Source organism: Solanum pennellii, chromosome 7 (genome assembly GCF_001406875.1).
Source record: "Solanum pennellii chromosome 7, SPENNV200".
In the NCBI taxonomy this organism is placed as follows: domain Eukaryota; kingdom Viridiplantae; phylum Streptophyta; class Magnoliopsida; order Solanales; family Solanaceae; genus Solanum; species Solanum pennellii.
In genome coordinates this window covers 77,488,850-77,507,946 of record NC_028643.1, presented here as the reverse complement: position 1 = coordinate 77,507,946, position 19,097 = coordinate 77,488,850, and the positions used below count along the sequence as shown (strand labels likewise).

The window sequence follows — 19,097 nt, the reverse complement described above, 5'->3', positions numbered from 1 at the left end:
GCAGGGGCGGGCAGGGCGGGCAGGGGCGGGGAATTTGAAAAAATTTAAATTTTAAAATATAATTTATAAAAAATATAAATATAAATTATATAAAATATAAAATATAAAAAAATTAATATATATTAAATTAACCGGACCGGAACCGGACCGGACCGGACCGGAACCGGACCGGACCGGACCGGGACCGGAATGGACCGGTACCGGTACACCGGTACGAAACTACGGTTCCGTCCCGTTCCGTGTACCGGTTTAGACTATCCCGGCCCGTCCCGTAGGCAACCGAAACGGGACGAACCGGAACGAACCGGAACGGTACCGGTACGTCCCGTTCCGTTGCCCAGTCTTATGGTAAACAACAACAACATATGTAGTGATATCTCACAAGTAGAGTCTGAGAGGATAAAATATATGCAGATGTTTTCACAATCTCACGAAGGTAAAAAGATTATTTTTGAATACTCACATCTCAAGAGCAATAAATTCAAGTATAAAGAAGAAGAAAACATAATAACTAACGAAGAAGACACTGCAAAGTCAATAAGAAAGGAATGTCGATACATATTAAACAATAAATGATGATATATATAGATATATAAGCAAGAATAATAATACAGCTAGTACAATAACAAACACCTACAAACCTACACCCTCAAAAAGTAAAAATAACTCTCCATACTCCTAACCAACTATACTTCTTCGCCCATCTTCATTTAAAACGAATATTGATTAAATTAACTCTCGAAAAATAAAATATGGCAATATTTTAATATAGATAGAATAAAACACTTGTTTTGTTCATTTCATGTGACATTATTTTTCATCGTTGAAGAATATTACTTTACTCTAATTAAAAATAATTTTACTTTAGAATCATCTTTATTTTCCTAATGTACTTGATATACTTTCTTTTAAAATCTATTTGGTCATATGACTCAAAATCATCATGAGATAAAGTTAAAATTTTGTTTGAATATGTAATTTGAACATTTTATATTGTATATTTTATCATGAACATAAAAAAAATCATAAATTATAAAATTATCCTATTTTTTTTTTTACAATCTTACCAAATAAGTAAAAATTTAATAAATTACATATAGCGTATCATAACATTATTCTTAAAACATATAATATTAATTGATCGAACCTTAATACTATTCAAGGTGTTAGTAAAAGAAATTGTTTTTTCAATTAATTAATGTCACAAACTCACAATGATATGTCTTGTGTACTTAATACAATGATGGTAAAATATTTTTATTAAGATTTTTAAAAACAAAATATATACTCAGGTCGATTTTTCTATTTAAAATGCTTAAATCATAATTTAAAATCTTGAAAATCGTATTAATTTTTCTTTTGAAAATTTAGATCATATTTAAAACGCTAATTTCATCTCACGCTATGAAATTTAGACTTCCAAAAAAAAAATGTCACGTACGTCTTTTTTTTCTTTAACAAATATTTTAGGGACACTGTAAATATGTAGAGTTTTTCGTTCCTCTCTAAGCTCTGGCGGAGTGATAGCAATGGCGGCCAGAGTACCTCTAGGATGTGAGCCAGTTGTTGGATCATTAACACCTTCAAGGAAAAAGGAGTATAGAGTGACGAACAGACTCCAAGAGGGCAAACGCCCATTATATGGCGTCGTCTTCAACTTCATTGATTCGCGCTACTTCAATGTCTTTGCTACTGTGGGCGGAAATCGTGTGAGTTTTTTCATTTGGGGTTCGTCAAAATTGTATTTTGTTTGTTGTGCTGATTCGAATTTGTGGAATATAACACTTTTCTTTTAGTAATTTGAGCTCTGGAATGAAACGGGTAAACGGGTACGGGTATGAACGACCCAATTGTTTGAGGTTGGTGGGTTGCTCTTGTTGTTGTTATTGTGGTTGTTAGCTTCATGTATTACTATGAAAGTTCGAAATTTTCGTTCTTTTAGGATTTGTCTTGAGTTCTAGAATGAAACGGGTTGACGGGTATGGGTGTAACTGTCCCAATTGTTTGAGGCTGATGGGTTGCTCTTTTTTTGTTTTTTTTTTTGTTCTTGTGATTATTGGCTTCATTTATTGGTATGGAAGTTCAATTTTTTCATTCATTTGTCTTGAGTTCTGAAATGAAACGGGTTAATGTGTACTGAGTATAAACGACCCAGGTTTTTGAGGTTGAAGAGTTGTTCTTCTTGTTGTTGTGATTGTTGGGTTCATGTATTAGTATGGAAGTTCAAAATTTGTACAAATTAGGTAAGAAGTATCAATCTTTTGTTTTTTTTTCCATCTTGGTCTGTCTTATTTTTTTAAATGCCTCGGGGTTAATACTAGCTGAGCTGCTGCTTGTTTCAGATGAAATTGTGCTAAAATTGGACTTGCAAGTTGCTTTAATGTTGATTGATGGTTCAAGGACCCTTTTTGTTTCCTACAATTGCTCTTATGCTTATCTTGGTAGATTCATTGATGCATCACAAACTGAAATGTCTTTATGTAGTTAGGACTTAGGATGGGTGAGGCAGATCTGTACAAACTTATGTTATATGGTGTAATTATCGACAGTTTTTGTATGTTTCTCCACACTTGCGGAGTGCCAGATATTTAACAGATTGATAATAATTACACCTAACGGTTTACCTTACTATTATAAATTGTTCATGTCAAAGGTTATGATTCTCGGAATTGGATATGGATTGTAATCTTGTATAATCTCTTAGCAGTGTGGAGTTATGCTATTATATATCTTCTTGTATTTCTAATCTAAGTTGAGAGTTATGGATGATGTAAAAATAAATTTAGAATTTGGAGAAGTGCATGCTCTTGTAAATGATGTGTCTTTTATTGGTCTAGATATGTCATCTGAGAGTTGTTTCAGAATACCAAACTGAAAGAAGATAACAGCAGAAGAATAGTACTAGCCTCAGGAAGTCAGGATATGTTTTTACTGTATGCCAATTGTTGATACCCTGACTAGTGTCTTTATTTTCTGGTTGTTTGTCAGGTGACTGTATATCAGTGTCTCGAAGGTGGTGTTATTGCTGTGCTGCAGTCTTATATTGATGAAGATGTAAGAAGTTGCAAGCACACAGTTGTTCCATCTGTTCTGTACATATGTTATTTCATATACTTAAAAAGCTTTTGTTTTTTCCATGTGGTGTGTAAATCAGAAAGATGAATCCTTTTACACTGTAAGTTGGGCCTGCAATATTGATGGAAGTCCATTCTTAGTGGCTGGTGGAATAAATGGAGTTATTCGTGTTATTGATGCTGGGAAAGAGAAGCTACACAAGGTATTGACATGAAATCTCTGATTCACATTTTACATGGTCAAACAAAAGTAGTTGCTCTTTTAGTTATAAAAAATGAATATCTGCATATGAGTTTTTCACAGCCCTCTAATTGATCTTTATCTGAAACCTAAAGTATTTCCTTTTTCCATGATTCAATCCATCTTATTCATCATGATATTAACAAGTTAAGTATTCCTTCATGATTCGTTCCATGTTAAGTTGTATTAACAATTCAATCTTGAAAGAGAAAGGTTCTCTTAAAAGTTGAAGCTAGTTACATGTTAACTTAATATCATGTCTATTAATCTATTTTAATCTACTTTCTTATGATTGAACAGAGCTTTGTGGGGCACGGAGACTCAGTAAATGAAATTAGGACTCAACCCTTGAAACCATCTCTTGTATTATCTGCCAGCAAAGTATGTACCTTATGTATTCCTCTATTTCCTTCCCCCGCAAGGAAAAATATATTTGATCCTCTTTATTGGAAGAAAAACATTTGCACAGTTGCTAGATGTATGTGGAGTATCAATCAATTTTGCAACTATTTTACATGGCATAGTGTAATTATCACGAGTGTTACAGGATGAATCTGTTCGCTTGTGGAATGTTCATACTGGAATATGCATTTTGGTATTTGCTGGCGCTGGAGGTCACCGGAATGAAGTACTTAGTGTGGTAAGTTTCTCTGTTAATTGCAGTTCCACTCTAAGGATGGAGTTGGTCGCAAAGTAATGTCTTTCACATCTGTTACTAATACTGGGAACCAATATTTAAGCATATCATTGTGATGTTTGTAGGACTTCCATCCTACTGATATATATCGGATTGCTAGCTGTGGAATGGATAACACTGTTAAGATCTGGTCAATGAAAGGTAAAACCTGTAACCCTTTTCAGTTTCACATGTATTATTGCAATACGACATATGATATAATACCAAGTATCATCACAGTCTAAAACTTTGAAAAGAGAAAAACGGAGGGTGATCTTTAGAGTAGCAACTTGTTATTGGCTGTATTCGCAAGGCTTTTCCAGAACCTTTAGGGATGATGATGGTGCTATGCCTGTACTTTTCTGGATTTGGTGATTTTGCCACCTATATATCTTGAATCTCACACGACTACCTGGACGTGTTGAACTAATGACTTGCACACAATCTTCATTGTGGAATACATTAATTTATTAGCACATATTTCTACAAGGATATCTTTGTCTTTGGTTACAAGTGTAAAAATGATGCCAACATTTTCAAAGATCCAGCCGCAGTTATCAATGTACCATCTACCTAGAAGGAATATTAGGCAGCATGCAGTTATCCTAGAATTTATGTATTCTGGTGTTCACAATGCTTTTTATCTAAACTACTTTACTTCCCTAGTTATAGTCACACCTATCAGCAATTACCTTACTGTTGTCCCTGGAAACGATGTAGCGTTGGCTATGAGTCAGATTAAGTATTGTGTCATCTGCTCCATTGGTGCTCTGTTGTTGCACAAGTTTGAAAAAAATAAAATGGAAGTAACATCAATTTGAGTAATGTTACCAGTATATATAAAGAAGTAACATCAATATGAGCTGATATTTCTTTTCTGATGAACTACTTGTGCTACAGAATTCTGGACATATGTGGAGAAATCGTTTACTTGGACGGATCTTCCTTCCAAGTTTCCCACAAAATATGTACAGTTTCCAGTGAGTAACTCTTGTTAATTTTCTCCTTCCCTGCCTTCTTTCTTCTGAAAGTTTGGTTGGAGGATTTTTTCTTGCTGTAACCTTCTTTTTGTCCTTTCAGTTGTTAATAGCTTCTGTCCATAACAACTACGTTGACTGTAACAGATGGCTTGGTGATTTTATCTTGTCCAAGGTGAATATATTGACCTGCTTTCTACCTGAGTTCTTTTTTACTGTTCTTCTATATGAGCTTATTAGAAAAGAACTGTTCTGTTGTATGAATTATTGGTTGGCTTTATCTTCCTTACCGGGAGATATTTACTCTTCTGATTTCGTCGAGGGGAAATCAGAGCAAATCTGGGAACCTCTGGAAAAGCAAAGAATAGCTTTCTTTCTTAACCATGAGTTGTCAACCTCAAGTTGAAAATTACTTGTTAATGGATTGAGGATATCTTCTCGTCTTTTACATGGTCTTCTCATATTTTACTTGTACTGATCCATAAATTTTGTTGGAATTCTCAAGAGTGTTGACAATGAAATTCTATTATGGGAACCAAAGATGAAAGAACAATCTGCTGGAGAGGTTAGTTGGTCATGTTTGAACCATTTTTTTGATAATTATTTTCTAAAATTGGAAAATTTCCTAATGTATATTGCTCTACATTTAGGGCACCAGTGACGTCCTCCAAAAGTATCCTGTGCCGGAGTGTGATATATGGTTTATTAAGCTTTCATTTGATTATCACTACAAAACAGCAGCTATAGGTAATTCTAAGTGTTAAATCAAAATCTTGTATGTGCTTACTGAGTTTTCTCAACAGTTTTTCTGTTAGTGTACTGTTCACTGGATAATGCTGAAATTTGGAATCAAATGTCACTGCTTGTGTAACCCCCCCCCCCCCCAAAATCTGGTGTTGCTGAGTGTGGCATGAAGTCATTTGTAACCCAGAGGCTGTCAAGATTATCTAATATTATCCCAAGTAAAATATAAACGAAAATTTTTTAGGTCCATTTGTTGCATGCATGCTAGGTTACTTATAGTATGTTTTGACCCAAGCTTGTTCTGGAATTCACCCGTTGACCTTATGTCTAACAGGAAATAGAGAAGGCAAGATCTTTGTCTGGGAAGTACAAACAAGCCCGCCAACTTTGATTGCAAAGTTAATGTCTATCCATCGCCCTCCCTAGTTTCTGATCCTTCTCATTGATGTTTTGGATTTAAAGTGTTTGTGCTTAACTTTTGCAGGCTATCTCATGTTCAATCTAAACAACCAATTAGACAGACTGCCATGTCTTTTGATGGAAGGTTAAGATCCAAATTCACTTTTTAACTGCTTCTGGTGTATGTTTTTGATATCTTTCACTAACCGATTGTCTTTATTCTTCAGCACCATACTTAGCTGTTGTGAAGATGGGACTATATGGCGCTGGGATGTGGTAGCAACAACTTTTTGAGTTTGAATGTACTATTATGAAGGATCAAAAGTATATCTAAACATGCAAACACACCTGTAAATTCTGCTTAACTTTATCTCTGACCTCTTTCTTGTGAGACTATCTCGATGTGCCAGTGAATTGAACTTGTACTATTAGTGCTGGACATATGGAGGTCGATGATCTGGGAAGGTTGATAGGACGTCAAACTTGTCTAGTTATCGTTTTTAGCATTATTACTATGACTCCCCTTTTATCTTGTTCTTCGTATTATTTCGATTGACAAAAATACCTTTGTAAAAGAGAGAAGGAAAAACAATCACTCTGTATTTGGGAGTTCTCTTTTGCAAAAGTTATTTTGAGAATTAGAAAATATATTGACGATTTTGGTTTGTACTTGATTAACTTATTAATACTTTGATGTTTACCAAATATGTACATAAGTTGAGAAGTGTATACAAACCAATTTATAATCATAGACAAACACCCTCTAGATGTACCTAATTGTATCTCAGAAAGAAAGGCAGTGGTAGTGCCAAAAATGATGCTCAAATTTGTCCAACAAAATGATTTTCCATATCACTGAAAGCAAAAATAGTAAAATGTAGAAGAATCAAGAAACCCTTAAATGCAGAGGTGTTGCTAAAAATCAATGATGTGCTTAATTTGGCCAAACATAATGATCTTCCATAATGATGGCAAAATACAATTCAATATCAAGAAACCCTAACATAAGTGGGTGATGAAATTCTTTTTTTGGTTTCGCCCGATGACCGATGAAATTCGATCATACATCAATACAAAATTTACTATGCAACTGAGGTTTCTTTCTTCTACTACATTTTCTCGCTGTGCTACATGCTCAACATATTTTGGGTAGTACATATGTACAAAAAGAATGGAAAGCCTGTATGATTCTTTAACTATAGTAACATAACATACTACCAAAAATGACTTACGGGGGAGGACGAACAAATTAAATTTGAGTTCGCAATTGCATCAATAATTTCTGCATGTTCTCCAGTTTCTGACTCAGCTCTTTAACGTCATCGAGAGAAGATGTTGAATTAGCTAGTTCAACACTTAAAGAAGAACATTTGGTCTGTGATTCCTTGATCATGTCCTCAAGAGAAGCTACTGTTGACTCAAGATATGGGTTTCGGCTTCCACCAGTGATATTTGACGAAGGACTTAGGCCCATACTACTGCTGCTGTTGTCTCTGCTGAGTTTTTCAGGAGTAAATATTCTATCAAAGCTTTCACTTCCTGCAAGTATTTATGAGTCCAAATCACTAAATCATTAACCAGCAAACAATGCATTTGCACTATATAATGGTCAAGAGTGGAAAAGGCCAAGAGTTGGCACCATATACTAAATGTTTAATGTGTAATATCCTACAAATATGGCCTTGCTCTTTGTTGAAGGGAATATTTTGGAGCAGAGCTCAGCTACCTTAGGGAAGAAACTTCTATTTTAGTAATTAGAAGTGCTACTGATTCAGTAAGCTTGTTTATGTATAGAATCTCGAGACTACAGAATGAAGAAATATATTATGAAAAATGAAGTTCTAAATAAGATGCAAAAATTACCTAAGTTACTTAGTTGACTGATTGCTCCTGCGCCAATTTTATTTTCTAACTTAAGTACCCGCAGAATTCCAGCGGCAATCCGACCCATGGAGTCAACCTCAGACTTGCACAAGAAAGCAAGATACTTGAGCTCAGCCTTAGTCACTACTGCCTCAATCTGCCAAATACACAAACTTCTTTATTACACAAACCAGGGAGATAGAAATCAGAGGACAAACTTGCAAAGTTTTTGTACCGGCTGTTTGACAGAAAATTTCAAATTTTCGACAATCCACTTCCCCAATCCATCATCAATATCATCTTCGCAATTCACTATGTCTACTTCGATGTTCATACCACCAAATCTCTCAGCAGTCTCTTTAAGAGGTCCTTCAGGACTATCTTGCCTGATACTATGTGGAGAACGTGGTTTTAAGATCTGCAGACCTTCCATGCCAACCTGCAGCAGCTCCTAGTTAGGTTACTTGTCTTAAAGATCTCCATGAAAAGAAAAAAAGTTACAAGAAAGTGAGCAAAAATGACAATAACTGCAAGGCCTCAATCCCAATCAAGTTGGGATCGACTATATGAATACTGATCATGTTGCTCCATTTAAACACATCTCAGGCCATTATTAAAACAAGAGAACAAAGCAATTAGTTATTTGCATAAAGACTAAGGTTAGTGCATATTTATCTGTTTTAAGCTATAAAGATAGGTGGAAAAACAGCAAAACAATCATTGCCATGTTTCTTGCCTAGAGCCCTAGACCTTGTTTTAAAGCTACAGTCGGAAAAACCCCATATGCAAGATATAAAGTATTTTCTAACATGAATCAAGTTTATCATTTCCACCAAGGCAAATATATTGCACAATAAGAATAAAGTGCTTACAGTAATCAACTCGAGGGGGTATCTTTTTTTGCCAGGAGATTTTCCGCTGTCATTTGTTACATGCTTAGAACTGCTTGCTTTAACACAAATGTTCTGGAAAGTTGTGTGCCAACACCGCTCTTCTCTGACAGAATCTTCATGATCACAGAACCACCACCTTTCTGCTTCTTCTTGTGCACCTTCCAGAGCAAATAACCAATCTTTGAATTCTATGGATATATCCACGTCATCAGGTGTTTCCAACTGTAATCTACCAGTGTCCTTTCCATCTAGAAAGAAGGAAAACCAGAAAGAAATGAGAAGATCATTGATCAACATCACAAACAAAGTTAATCAGTGAAATCATAGATGGCAAAGAAAATGAATACTCTCTCCATCTCGAAATGCTTGTGCCTAATTCCCTTTTCAAGTTATTACAAAATGCAGCCACTTTCCTTAAAGGGTAAGTTTTAACACGTTCAAAATAAGACAGCTTTGTGGACCATTTATCCTCTTTTTTTTTATCATTTTATCGTCTAATTATTCTTTCAGCGAAAAAGGCATACTCTGGCTCCACTATATTAACTCACAACTATTAAACCACCCATATATTCAAGTATTCTCCTAGCCAAAGTGCCAAAGAAAAAGTGCAACCAAATAAGGATGGAAGAAGTATATAGCATCATTGTAAGTTGAAGAGTCCAACCATCTTGATGTTCATCAAGGGTAAGAGGTGTTGCTTTCAAAAGTTTAGACAAAGGCCCAGCAGACAGATGCTTCAATCCTTTAGTAAGCCCTTCCCCAGGACCACCATCTGGCCCAAGAATTCCAAACCTATGAAGTAAGGCTTCTGTGTAATTCATTCCTCCGCCAAGGCGGACACCAGCAATACAAGCTGAAACATTTAGACTGTGACACTCCATGTCCTGTGTTTTATAAGGGATCACCTGTACCATTTTTACGTCCAAGAAGGGAACTGAGACAAAACTGCCATTTGATCGATAGATCTTCCTGTTTTGCACCCAAAAGACAGATCTAAGTTGAGTTCCATTCTCCACAAACTGGCCATTTTGGTTTGAAGTCCACACCAAGCTGTCCTCACGTGGCAAGCTACTCAGAGTGTCTGCACAATCAACTTCAACACCTTCCCAAAGCAAACTGGACGAAATGGCTATAGCACCCCCCAAGGTTCTATGAGTAACTTTGATGGACAGCCCTTTGCCTATAAATTGGACCAACGGCATTCCTGAAATGTCAGCGGCAGAAGATTCCAAAAATCTTAGGTGCAGATCATTTACTGATAAACATACAGCAGCATCTCCGGGAACCTTTTTGCTTAATGATCGACCTAAAGTTTTATGACTTACTTCCGCCTGCGAATTGAACCTCCCAGCAACTGCTATCTTTTCGCTTACTCTCCCAAAATATGTGTAAAAATCTAGGACAAAAAATAATTGCTCAACTGAAGTGTTGGACAAATACTGCTGACAGGCAACTCCCACTCTAACAATTCCTCCCGGAGGTGGGACATTTGTTAAAGGGCCTCCATCTGCAGTAGCCATTGCTACTTCAAGGCAAGCACCTTTCAGCTCAACACATCTCCATGAATTTGAAGGTAATGCAAGAGAATTTTGGAGTCCAGTTGAATCTTTACATGTTTGTAGAGAGAGACTAATGACTGAAGCACCAGCAGTCCATTTCTTCTGGCTACCATCAATTGGTTGATCTTCCCACAGACTGAAGCATGCCGGATCCTTCTCGAGGTTTAGTAGCCCCAGCTTAAGAGTAGGTGACTCAGAAAGGGTGAAATTTTCAATATGAAGGCTTGCTCCACCAAACAAACTATGACAAACATCATCTCCACCTGGAACAGTATGATTTCCTGTTCCTATGTCTAATGGGACAATGATATCTAACCCCTTAAGATTGAATGTGAGGGAGTTTATCGAGAAATCTGATAGAACTACACCACCAGGATTAACTACAATCCCATCAGCTAAAAAGGAACATATCCTCAAACATGATTCTTCCTGAAGATGAATCTGGCAAACAAACAAGAAGAGCAGCATAGTTCATCATCAGATAGCCAAAAGAAAAGACAATATGAGGTTGTTATCTAGTAGCACATGAATACCATAAGGGGCTGACAATTGATAACTGTTGTAGAAGCAAAAGTTGGTGGAGATGGCGAAGGCTTGAGCTGAAGAGAATGAAGAGAGATCAAGGGGACCCCAGCACTGAAGTTCCCCTGCTGGTTCCCTAGAGGATAAATGGGAGGACAAAAATCTTTACCTGAATTAAGAAAAAGGAGAAATACATTCAATTTCAACCATAAATTCTAGATTAAGCAATCTATCGACAGAACAAATGTACCGCAAAATTGATGTTAGTACCAAAGTCTGGAATGTTCAAAACATCATCAGAATCCGTCAACTCAGATGGCTGCACCAAGGTGCACGGAGGGCGTGAAAATGTATCCCTGCATTAAAATCATTTGGTGCACTTAGAACGTGCTGTAGAAACTCAACTCTCAAATTCAGCAAAAGAGTTTTTCAGAAAGGACTTTGTATCAACTAAATCAGATTGTTATCAAGTAACCGACCCTATGAGACTAAATTAGAGTTTACTTTTGCCAACATAAGTTGTTTTTAAGATCTTTGGCTCTGCATTCCTCTTGCAAGAAGGGCAAAGTAAGAATTGTTAAAGCTAACTGCATGAACTCCAACAAATAGATATAGTTTAGAAGTAGAACAAAGAGAAACTCCATTTACTCCTGTTAATGAGGATCAAATCCAAAAGTATTTGATGACACAAATGCTCCAAGTGCAAGAACATATATTCACAAGCAGTTTGTCAGAGAACAACTGATATGAGCAGTAAGCTGCAGAAGCTATTGCAGATTGAGTCAACCCTCTATGAGATACAAAACATAATAATGAAATAGTTTACTGAACTGAGCTCTGAGACAGTCATTCACTGTTTCACAGGTTAAAACGGTTCATATTTGAAAACTTGAATAATTCAAGCTATAGTTACAATGACAACAGAATTAGTTCATCTCTTGCATGACTGTGAAGGTAAAGATTTTGTGATGATATCTCTGAGACTCGCAAACTGAAGTTAGCATACATAACGGAGTTACCAGAGCCAGATATAAAGAATGCAGATAATTCTAAGCAAACATGGTTATTTGGTTGCAACTAGTGATAAACAATAAATATATTTTTGCTCAAATAAGTTCAATTAGCAGTCAATGTATTCTTTTCAGCTTATGTAGTATGCGATTTTGTGCTATGATAACAGAATCACAGAAACTTGCCTTAAAAAGGCTCCTCCTATCATAAGACGAGTCAAGCATTTGGCACTTTCTCCACCTGCAATACTTCCCTGCAGAAGGAAAAATCCAATATAAAGGCCCTAACGAAGAACAAACAAAACAACTGCTGGTTCCACCAGCATATAATGCGCTGCATCTCAGTTCATGAATCAACATAAAAAGATAAAGTAGAAGCCTTTTTGGATCAATAAGAAATCGTACCCGAGAAAAGAATAACGACTGCATCAAAAGTTCAAGCTGAAATTCTGCAAAGCAAACCGACACTAATTGTGAAACTTCTGAAAGAACCTGATGTGATGTAAGAAACCTTACAGTATGGATTACAGTATCATCTATTTAAATCAAAGGCTTTGCAGAGAAGACAAGCAAAACATCCATTCATAGATCCTTAATAAAAACATAATGTATCCAAATCACTTTGGATACTATAAATTGCTCAAGGGGTAGCAGACAGTTCATGCATTGAACTACATCAAAGCATTGTTTGCTTCAGCTGTCTTCTAGCAAAAAAAAAAAAGGTAGACCAGCTAAGTGACCCGACAAATCTTAAAGTGGACTTATCAATGAGGTGCAACAATTTGATCTTCCATAAAACAAAGTTCAGTGCTGTCAAAGGCAAAAAATAGAAAACTCCAGATATTTGTCTGGGGTTTTGAGCACAGTCAAATGGTAGAGGTTCACACTTTCCATTAGTGTTTGGAGCGGCATAATTATAGTTAGGCAATGATGGAAAACTATTTAAGAACAAATAGTTTCAGAATCACTTGGGATATTGTTTCTGTAGAGGGCCACTGAAGACTAGGAGTGGAGGATATTGAAGAATTTATACACAAATCATTGATGTAAAATCACCTTTACATGAAACTATCTGGAGGGTAACTAGGAGGTAGATGATGGTAATTTTGTCTCCTTGTGTGAGGAGTTCAAAGGGAAAAACAATCATCTTCACATGCATTGAAGGTTTGTCAACATCATTTTTCAAACTTACATTCTCAATGTTCAACATAGCACAAGTGTTGCCTAGGACTATCACAAAGGAACTCGCAAGTTTGGATTTTGAGAGAAGAAAGGCAATATAAAAACACTTATTGTGCATTTTTCCCCAACTCAAATGAAAGAAATGGAATGTCTTACAAAAAGAGTGCAAGGGATGTAAAATGTACTAGAATCTCTTTTTTATTGCTTCCTTATCTTTTGTGTAAAATGTATACATTTACTATTAGAGTGAGGACACATTTATTTGCAGCAGCATCCTTACATGTAGGTGATTCATTTCCTGAGCCAAGCACGGGGTGATATGACACTCAAAGTCAAGACTTTTGCCTACTCAGTTGAGTTACCAAACCTAAAAGCTTAAGCTATTAGAGGGGGAGTACTTTTTGGTTTAAGGTTTCATGAAGACTAAAGTTTACTTAAAGTTGAACAAAAGCAAACATTAAAGATAAAACGAATTAAATATAATAAGTTGTTTAGAAATCATCCTCCACCAAGAGTAAGTTAGATTTATCTAATATCCTCCAAATTGTGATCCAGATCATATACTTGTAAACCAATTTGGTGTATGTATTTTAGTCCCGATCTCAAAATATAGCTTTGATTGATTAAGTTCATCATGTGTTGCATCCTTTTAAGTTTAACTATAAGGCATTACTTTGCTGCATCATCACTTTTAGATCATACTGTTTGAGTTATTCTCCTTAAACTACAAGTATGCTAGGTGTTCTGAAGACAAACACGATTCTCTACAAAAGATTAAGCTGGAATATATTGTCTCTTATTTTTCAGCGTGAGGATTTCTCCTGAGATTGAAACAGAACCAATATTACACTTTTTAGTGTCCTTGTAAGTAGAGAAGAACAGCTTGAACTTATTGATCATTTTGTTAACGTGCTACCAACAAAGATGAATATACTGTTTGTTATCTTTGGAAAAAAAACTCGAAGTGTTAAATTTCATCTTCTTCTTTCTATTCTTTTGGTTTTATAGGTTTAATTCAGATAGATATATAGTTAGCTTTTGGTAGATAGGAATCCTCTCACCGCCTGTCCCCTACAAAGGGAAAAGAATACATTTATTAGAGGTGGCCAACCTAACCTGTGTCCTTCAAACGTAGAAAAATGTGATCCACAACAACGGAGACCAAAGACCGCCCAGCTGCTTCTGTATGCTGTCATAGTTAACAATCCATTGGAAAAGTCAGAAAGGTTATATCAACACTTTGGCTCCATTTTAATAAGTCAATGACAATGGAGTCACTCATACTTGCTGATTTGGCTTGACATCTCCTCTGTTTATACAGACATACAATCCTGTCATGAAGCGAAGAAGAGCTCGTAATCCTGCAAAATCAAAATAGTGATAAGCACATTGTAAAGAACAAGACATGAAAAGATCCACAAAATGCACGATTCTTTTTACATGCCTGGTTCACTTAGAGCTGGACAAACAGTTTCTGTAATGTGCAATTGAACTTCAAGTCCTAGTGGACTATTTAGTCCAGTCCTCTGAATCGTTATCTGATAACAATGTGAAGGCAAGAAATCCATTAATATCAGTGGTCTGTATGCCTCAAATCATAACCTATGTTCATATCCAAAATTCATAGAAAGAAAATTGTGTGCCCGATTTGAATTACATGAGCTTCTCCAGATATTCCTTCAATGAATCTCTCCCCGCCAAAAAACACTCGCTTTGCTCCATCTTCATCTCTCTTGTTATTTTCCCCTTGAGAGCTTCCAAAATTTGCATCCGCGAACATATCAGGATGAGGTAACAGGTCAATAGATAGATGTTCCCACTCAAGTTTCTGTTATTAAAAGAAAAGTAGATGATGCAACACGACACAATGATGCAAAGATGAGAAAAAGGATTTACGACACTGCATAAAAGAAAAAGGTACTCAGAACAATCTTGTAGATATTACCGCGAGAATAATAAAATATCATTCAAGTAAATAAATTGGGAAAAATTTCTAAATAGTAGAAAAAGAAATGTAATTACTTTGAACACATATATGAACTCCTTGCCAGTAGAGAAATCCCTAGCTTCCTTTAGATTTACAACCTGCAATGGCATACTGTTTGAGTCATTCTTAAGGAACAACTACACAAGTCATCTCATCTAAAATAAATGCAACCTTACCTCCCAGTTCTCATTTGTAGTATACAGAAGAAGATTGTGTATAGTAATTGATGCCATAGGTGATGCCCTGGTGAAATAATCAATAAAGAGAGAGAGAGCATATCAATAAAGAGAGAGATCTAACATAGAAAACTAAATCATGGGACTGTTTGAAACCAAACCTAACAGGTAAATAAAAATGCTCACAAGTTTTTGCTAAGAGCCTGCCAAAAGATGCAAGGGAATCTGAGCATAAACAATAGAATGTGATTTATAAGTTTGGAGCCTTTCGAAGTACCATTTTGCACTCAATGTCTGAATGCTCTCAAATAGAGTGCAGTGATATATAGGTGTAGAAAGGCAATATGCAAATAATAATGGTAAATTGTGAATTGTTATATTGCCATTTCTCAGGTTTAGATGACTCAACCGACCAATCTATGATGTTCAAGAACTACTTATCTGACATATTTGACAGTCTTCTAAGCATCTACTTGCTTTTCTTTCTTCTCTTTTCTTTTGGACATAGAATTGAGTATCAAAAGGATCAAAGTAGGATAATACACGATTTTGATCTGGACATAAATAGAAAAAAGAAACCTTTGTTTTATATGGAGCAGTATGCCAATATCTAAACCATGTCCAGTGATTTATTTATGCTTTGCTTTGAGTTTTACTGCTATCGGCTTCTGGAACAATTTTTGTTGTTATATCAAGCTATAATTCTATAAAATCTCAACCTAGGAGTCACTACCTTGTTCTTTTCCAAGTTCAAAGTGACTTCAAACCCATATATTTTTCTTTTCTGTGAAGCCACTCTAAATCCAAATCCATGTTTATTTTTTTAATTTTATAACCGTGGTGTCCGGGCCTAAATCCAAATCCATATTATTAACATGCTTTCACTTCTAGCATCAGAAGTGGTCTCTTCATTAAGCTTCTTCGCCTATTGCTCCTATTACTATCTGTAAATTTTTGTTCTGCCTGAAATCTTTAATTTTATGTTGAATATCAGCAGCTCAATAGTTCTGAGTCATTCATTAAAAGAATCTGCAGAAATATCCCAGCTCACTGAGTGTACTAAATTTCTAGTTATGTTCTTAAAGTCTAAATTCTGCAGTTAAGGAAGAATGCTTTCAAATTGGGTCTCAAGCGCAAGTGAAATGTGATGGACTAGAGTTTAGACGGAACTGATCAACATTAGTCCCACTACCATCACTAGGTCCATCTTGTTCTATTCAATTATGTACTTGTTTCTTGCTTGAGGATCTGATAATAGAATAGGGAATCAGAAAGCATTGAGGGATAAGAATATCCAGTCCGATTTCGAAACAGGTGGAGAGTGCAGAATTGGTTCTCGTAAGTAAAAGAAACAGGAAAAATAGGATATAAAGAATCAGGAATGAAGGTATTGAACACTTACCAGCTTGCTCCTCCTCGGCGTCGAGCACCTCCGTGAGTTTCAAGTAGAAGATTAACTGTATGGACTTGTAATGTCATGCCATCTGCAATCTGACAATCCAGAACTTGAGAATTTAAACACAAAGACAAAGGAAAATAAGAAGAGTAGTGATCAATGTAGTACATAGAGAAATCAGTTAGCATAGAATAGTCGGGGAACTTGACCAAAGTAGAGTTACTTTCATGTAAAAAAATATCTATTACAACTGAGTTCTGCTTAGAGTTTTCTACCTTAGAAAAAATGGAAAACAAAGAAACACAGTTACATTGATTTCTTAAAAGAAAAGAGGCATATTGCAATTACCAAATTGATGCATGCTGATGTTGGATATCATATGATTTCAATAGTAGAAGAGCCCTATGTACCACCTTCCCTTTTCAGTTTGGTGATGGATACTATGAAGAAGCAAAATAATAATTACAACAGGAAGACCAAGAGCTTAAATCAATACCTTGATGCTTTAGTTACACACTTATTTGGAAGATATGACCATCTGCAGACCTTTAAAAAGTTTATGCTGATTAAACAATACTAAGGGTCTATTGAACCCATTGAATTATGCTTTACATCAGCAATCTTAAAATTTTATGCATTTTTAAGTATTTCATCCTTCTCTTTATCTCAAAAAAAGTATGTCATCCTTCTCTTGAAATACCCGTATGATGGATGATATCATAATTGCAACTTGCTAGTTCGTATTTCGTAATCAACTTTATATTATCACATTCAAACTTGTGTATGAAATCATCAAATCTAAACAAATTATGTACACACAATTCCCATTGCCCCGCGAGGAATTAACTCAACATTCTTACATAACATCAAACCAAGTGAGCTGCTACTATTATGTTGCTAACCTTGTCAGCTAATCCATATCCACTTCCCTTCGAGGAGCTACCAGATGACACCGGACTGATGAAAAGCAGTACGATACCAAGTGAGACAACAATAATCAAACCAAGCTCAAGCTAGCATTTGGCCATAGATTTTGGATCAACTTATGAAATTGTCTTCAAATCTCTGTTTTGCAGAAATTTGAACTTGCATTCAAAAAACTTCAACTATTTTTTCCAAATAAAATGCACGTCCAAACACAACTTCAAAAAATCAAATTTTCAAGTTTTAACTTCAAAATTTATGGCCAAACGTGTGAGCTACTATCCAAAAAGGTAATCAATCATGTTGAGCCTCTATAGTACCTGCTAGAGCTCCTAGGTGTATCAAGATCATCTCTTTCTTCAAGAACTAAATCAAGTCTATCAATTTGCACAACTATTGGCTCCGTTTGCACATTGCTTACTGACGGAAGCTTGAGTTGAAAAACCAAAGTTAAACAAATAAAGGACAATTATAACAATAAACAATTAGACTTAAATGTTTTAAAAAAAAAAAATGGGGGCAGAGGGATTACAAAGCGGAAAATCAAACCCTCACCAAAAAGATGAAAGTTGAGATTGCCAACTAACTAACTGAGCTAACAAAGATCATTTTTTTGTATTTTCATTCATAAAATAATGAATTTAGCAATCCAAACATTAAATAAAGAGAGAAAACCACTAACAATGATCTCCAATTTCCCAACTTTCGCCGTTGTAACATTCAATGCCGGTGGTAATCCCGTGCTCGCATGTAAAGCATCTCCATTTATATCTACCAAACAAATCAACTCACCGATTTTTCAGCTGTATAATTAAGTAACAAGCTTCAAATAACATACTATCTCTGTCCTAATTATTGTGACCAGCTCGAATTTCATACATATTTAGAAACTACAACTTTGTTGAATCTCGAAATTTCGAAAAGTAATAGGAAAGAAAAAACCCGACCTAAATTAGAAAGCTGCGCTGTACGCCCTTGCAATTTGAACTGATCTCGGGTAAATGACTTTAACCAGTACTTCAATGTATACTCCAATGCTCTAGCTAGTATTGACTCCATCTCTCACCAGATCTAACACAACGGTGAAGTTCACCGGCACCGGAAATCGACTTCGGCGGCCGGGTGATGTGAATGTGAGAAATGGATATATGGATTGGTGAAAAGGGATGAGTCGGTAGCACGTAGGAATCACGTGCGATAGAGATTCGGTGGGACCTGGGAGCAGTATAATTAACTTTCGGTGATGGTGTTGAAGTAATTACTACTACAATTATAGTGAATTGATGATGAATTTATTTTCTGGGGAATGATGAAGATGGATGAATGTATTGGATCTGGGAAAAAATGAGTGGTATTTTTGTCAGGAAGAGGACAATGGAAATGTCATTATTGATCATCAAACATGTTTTGTTTCTTCATGTTATACTAGTATTTATTATACTTGCATTTATATTTAATAATACACGTATTAATT

The 19,097-nt window shown here is 35.7% G+C and overlaps 2 protein-coding genes across 7 annotated transcripts; one reads left to right on the top strand and one right to left on the bottom strand.

Moving 5' to 3' along the window:
- The first annotated feature begins 1,460 nt into the window (after nucleotides 1-1,460).
- LOC107024120 (polycomb group protein FIE1) lies at nucleotides 1,461-6,780 on the top strand. The gene is made up of 13 exons (XM_015225020.2): nucleotides 1,461-1,709; nucleotides 2,989-3,054; nucleotides 3,155-3,277; nucleotides 3,616-3,696; nucleotides 3,863-3,955; nucleotides 4,078-4,153; nucleotides 4,892-4,971; nucleotides 5,072-5,143; nucleotides 5,474-5,533; nucleotides 5,619-5,715; nucleotides 6,047-6,110; nucleotides 6,197-6,256; nucleotides 6,339-6,780. Exons 1-13 carry the CDS (start codon nucleotides 1,530-1,532, stop codon nucleotides 6,403-6,405), a joined length of 1,119 nt encoding a protein of 372 aa, XP_015080506.1. The 5' UTR covers nucleotides 1,461-1,529; the 3' UTR covers nucleotides 6,406-6,780.
- A 228-nt stretch (nucleotides 6,781-7,008) lies between these two features.
- On the bottom strand, nucleotides 7,009-19,028 carry LOC107026215. 6 transcript variants are annotated; one of them, XM_027918180.1, is made up of 20 exons: nucleotides 18,571-19,028; nucleotides 18,306-18,426; nucleotides 17,944-18,043; nucleotides 17,602-17,656; nucleotides 16,706-16,794; nucleotides 15,304-15,370; nucleotides 15,163-15,225; nucleotides 14,798-14,968; nucleotides 14,585-14,678; nucleotides 14,425-14,501; nucleotides 14,257-14,329; nucleotides 12,364-12,407; nucleotides 12,145-12,212; nucleotides 11,219-11,304; nucleotides 10,960-11,117; nucleotides 9,532-10,867; nucleotides 8,847-9,115; nucleotides 8,210-8,413; nucleotides 7,975-8,131; nucleotides 7,009-7,650 (listed from the first exon to the last, which is right to left on the bottom strand). In XM_027918180.1, exons 5-20 carry the CDS (start codon nucleotides 16,780-16,782, stop codon nucleotides 7,361-7,363), a joined length of 3,234 nt encoding a protein of 1,077 aa, XP_027773981.1. In that variant the 5' UTR covers nucleotides 16,783-16,794; nucleotides 17,602-17,656; nucleotides 17,944-18,043; nucleotides 18,306-18,426; nucleotides 18,571-19,028; the 3' UTR covers nucleotides 7,009-7,360. The 6 variants fall into 6 exon arrangements, with proteins under 6 accessions (XP_027773981.1, XP_015082590.1, XP_015082589.1 ...); XM_015227104.2 differs by having other exon boundaries at nucleotides 16,706-16,787; XM_015227103.2 differs by having other exon boundaries at nucleotides 17,944-18,053; nucleotides 18,306-18,394.
- Nucleotides 19,029-19,097: the final 69 nt, after the last annotated feature.

Excerpts from the sequence above, each read along its gene's own strand:
- LOC107026215 (XM_015227103.2), bottom strand. The coding sequence starts at position 18,682 with ATGGAGTCAATACTAGCTAGAGCATTGGAGTATACATTGAAGTACTGG. Across the intron at positions 15,371-16,705 it reads CGCCGAGGAGGAGCAAGCTG|GGCATCACCTATGGCATCAA; the intron begins GTAAGTGTTCAA and ends TTATTTCACCAG. Across the intron at positions 9,116-9,531 it reads CCTTGATGAACATCAAGATG|ATGGAAAGGACACTGGTAGA; the intron begins GTTGGACTCTTC and ends CCTTCTTTCTAG.
- LOC107024120 (XM_015225020.2), top strand. The coding sequence starts at position 1,530 with ATGGCGGCCAGAGTACCTCTAGGATGTGAGCCAGTTGTTGGATCATTA. Across the intron at positions 1,710-2,988 it reads CTACTGTGGGCGGAAATCGT|GTGACTGTATATCAGTGTCT; the intron begins GTGAGTTTTTTC and ends GTTGTTTGTCAG. Across the intron at positions 5,716-6,046 it reads CTACAAAACAGCAGCTATAG|GAAATAGAGAAGGCAAGATC; the intron begins GTAATTCTAAGT and ends TATGTCTAACAG.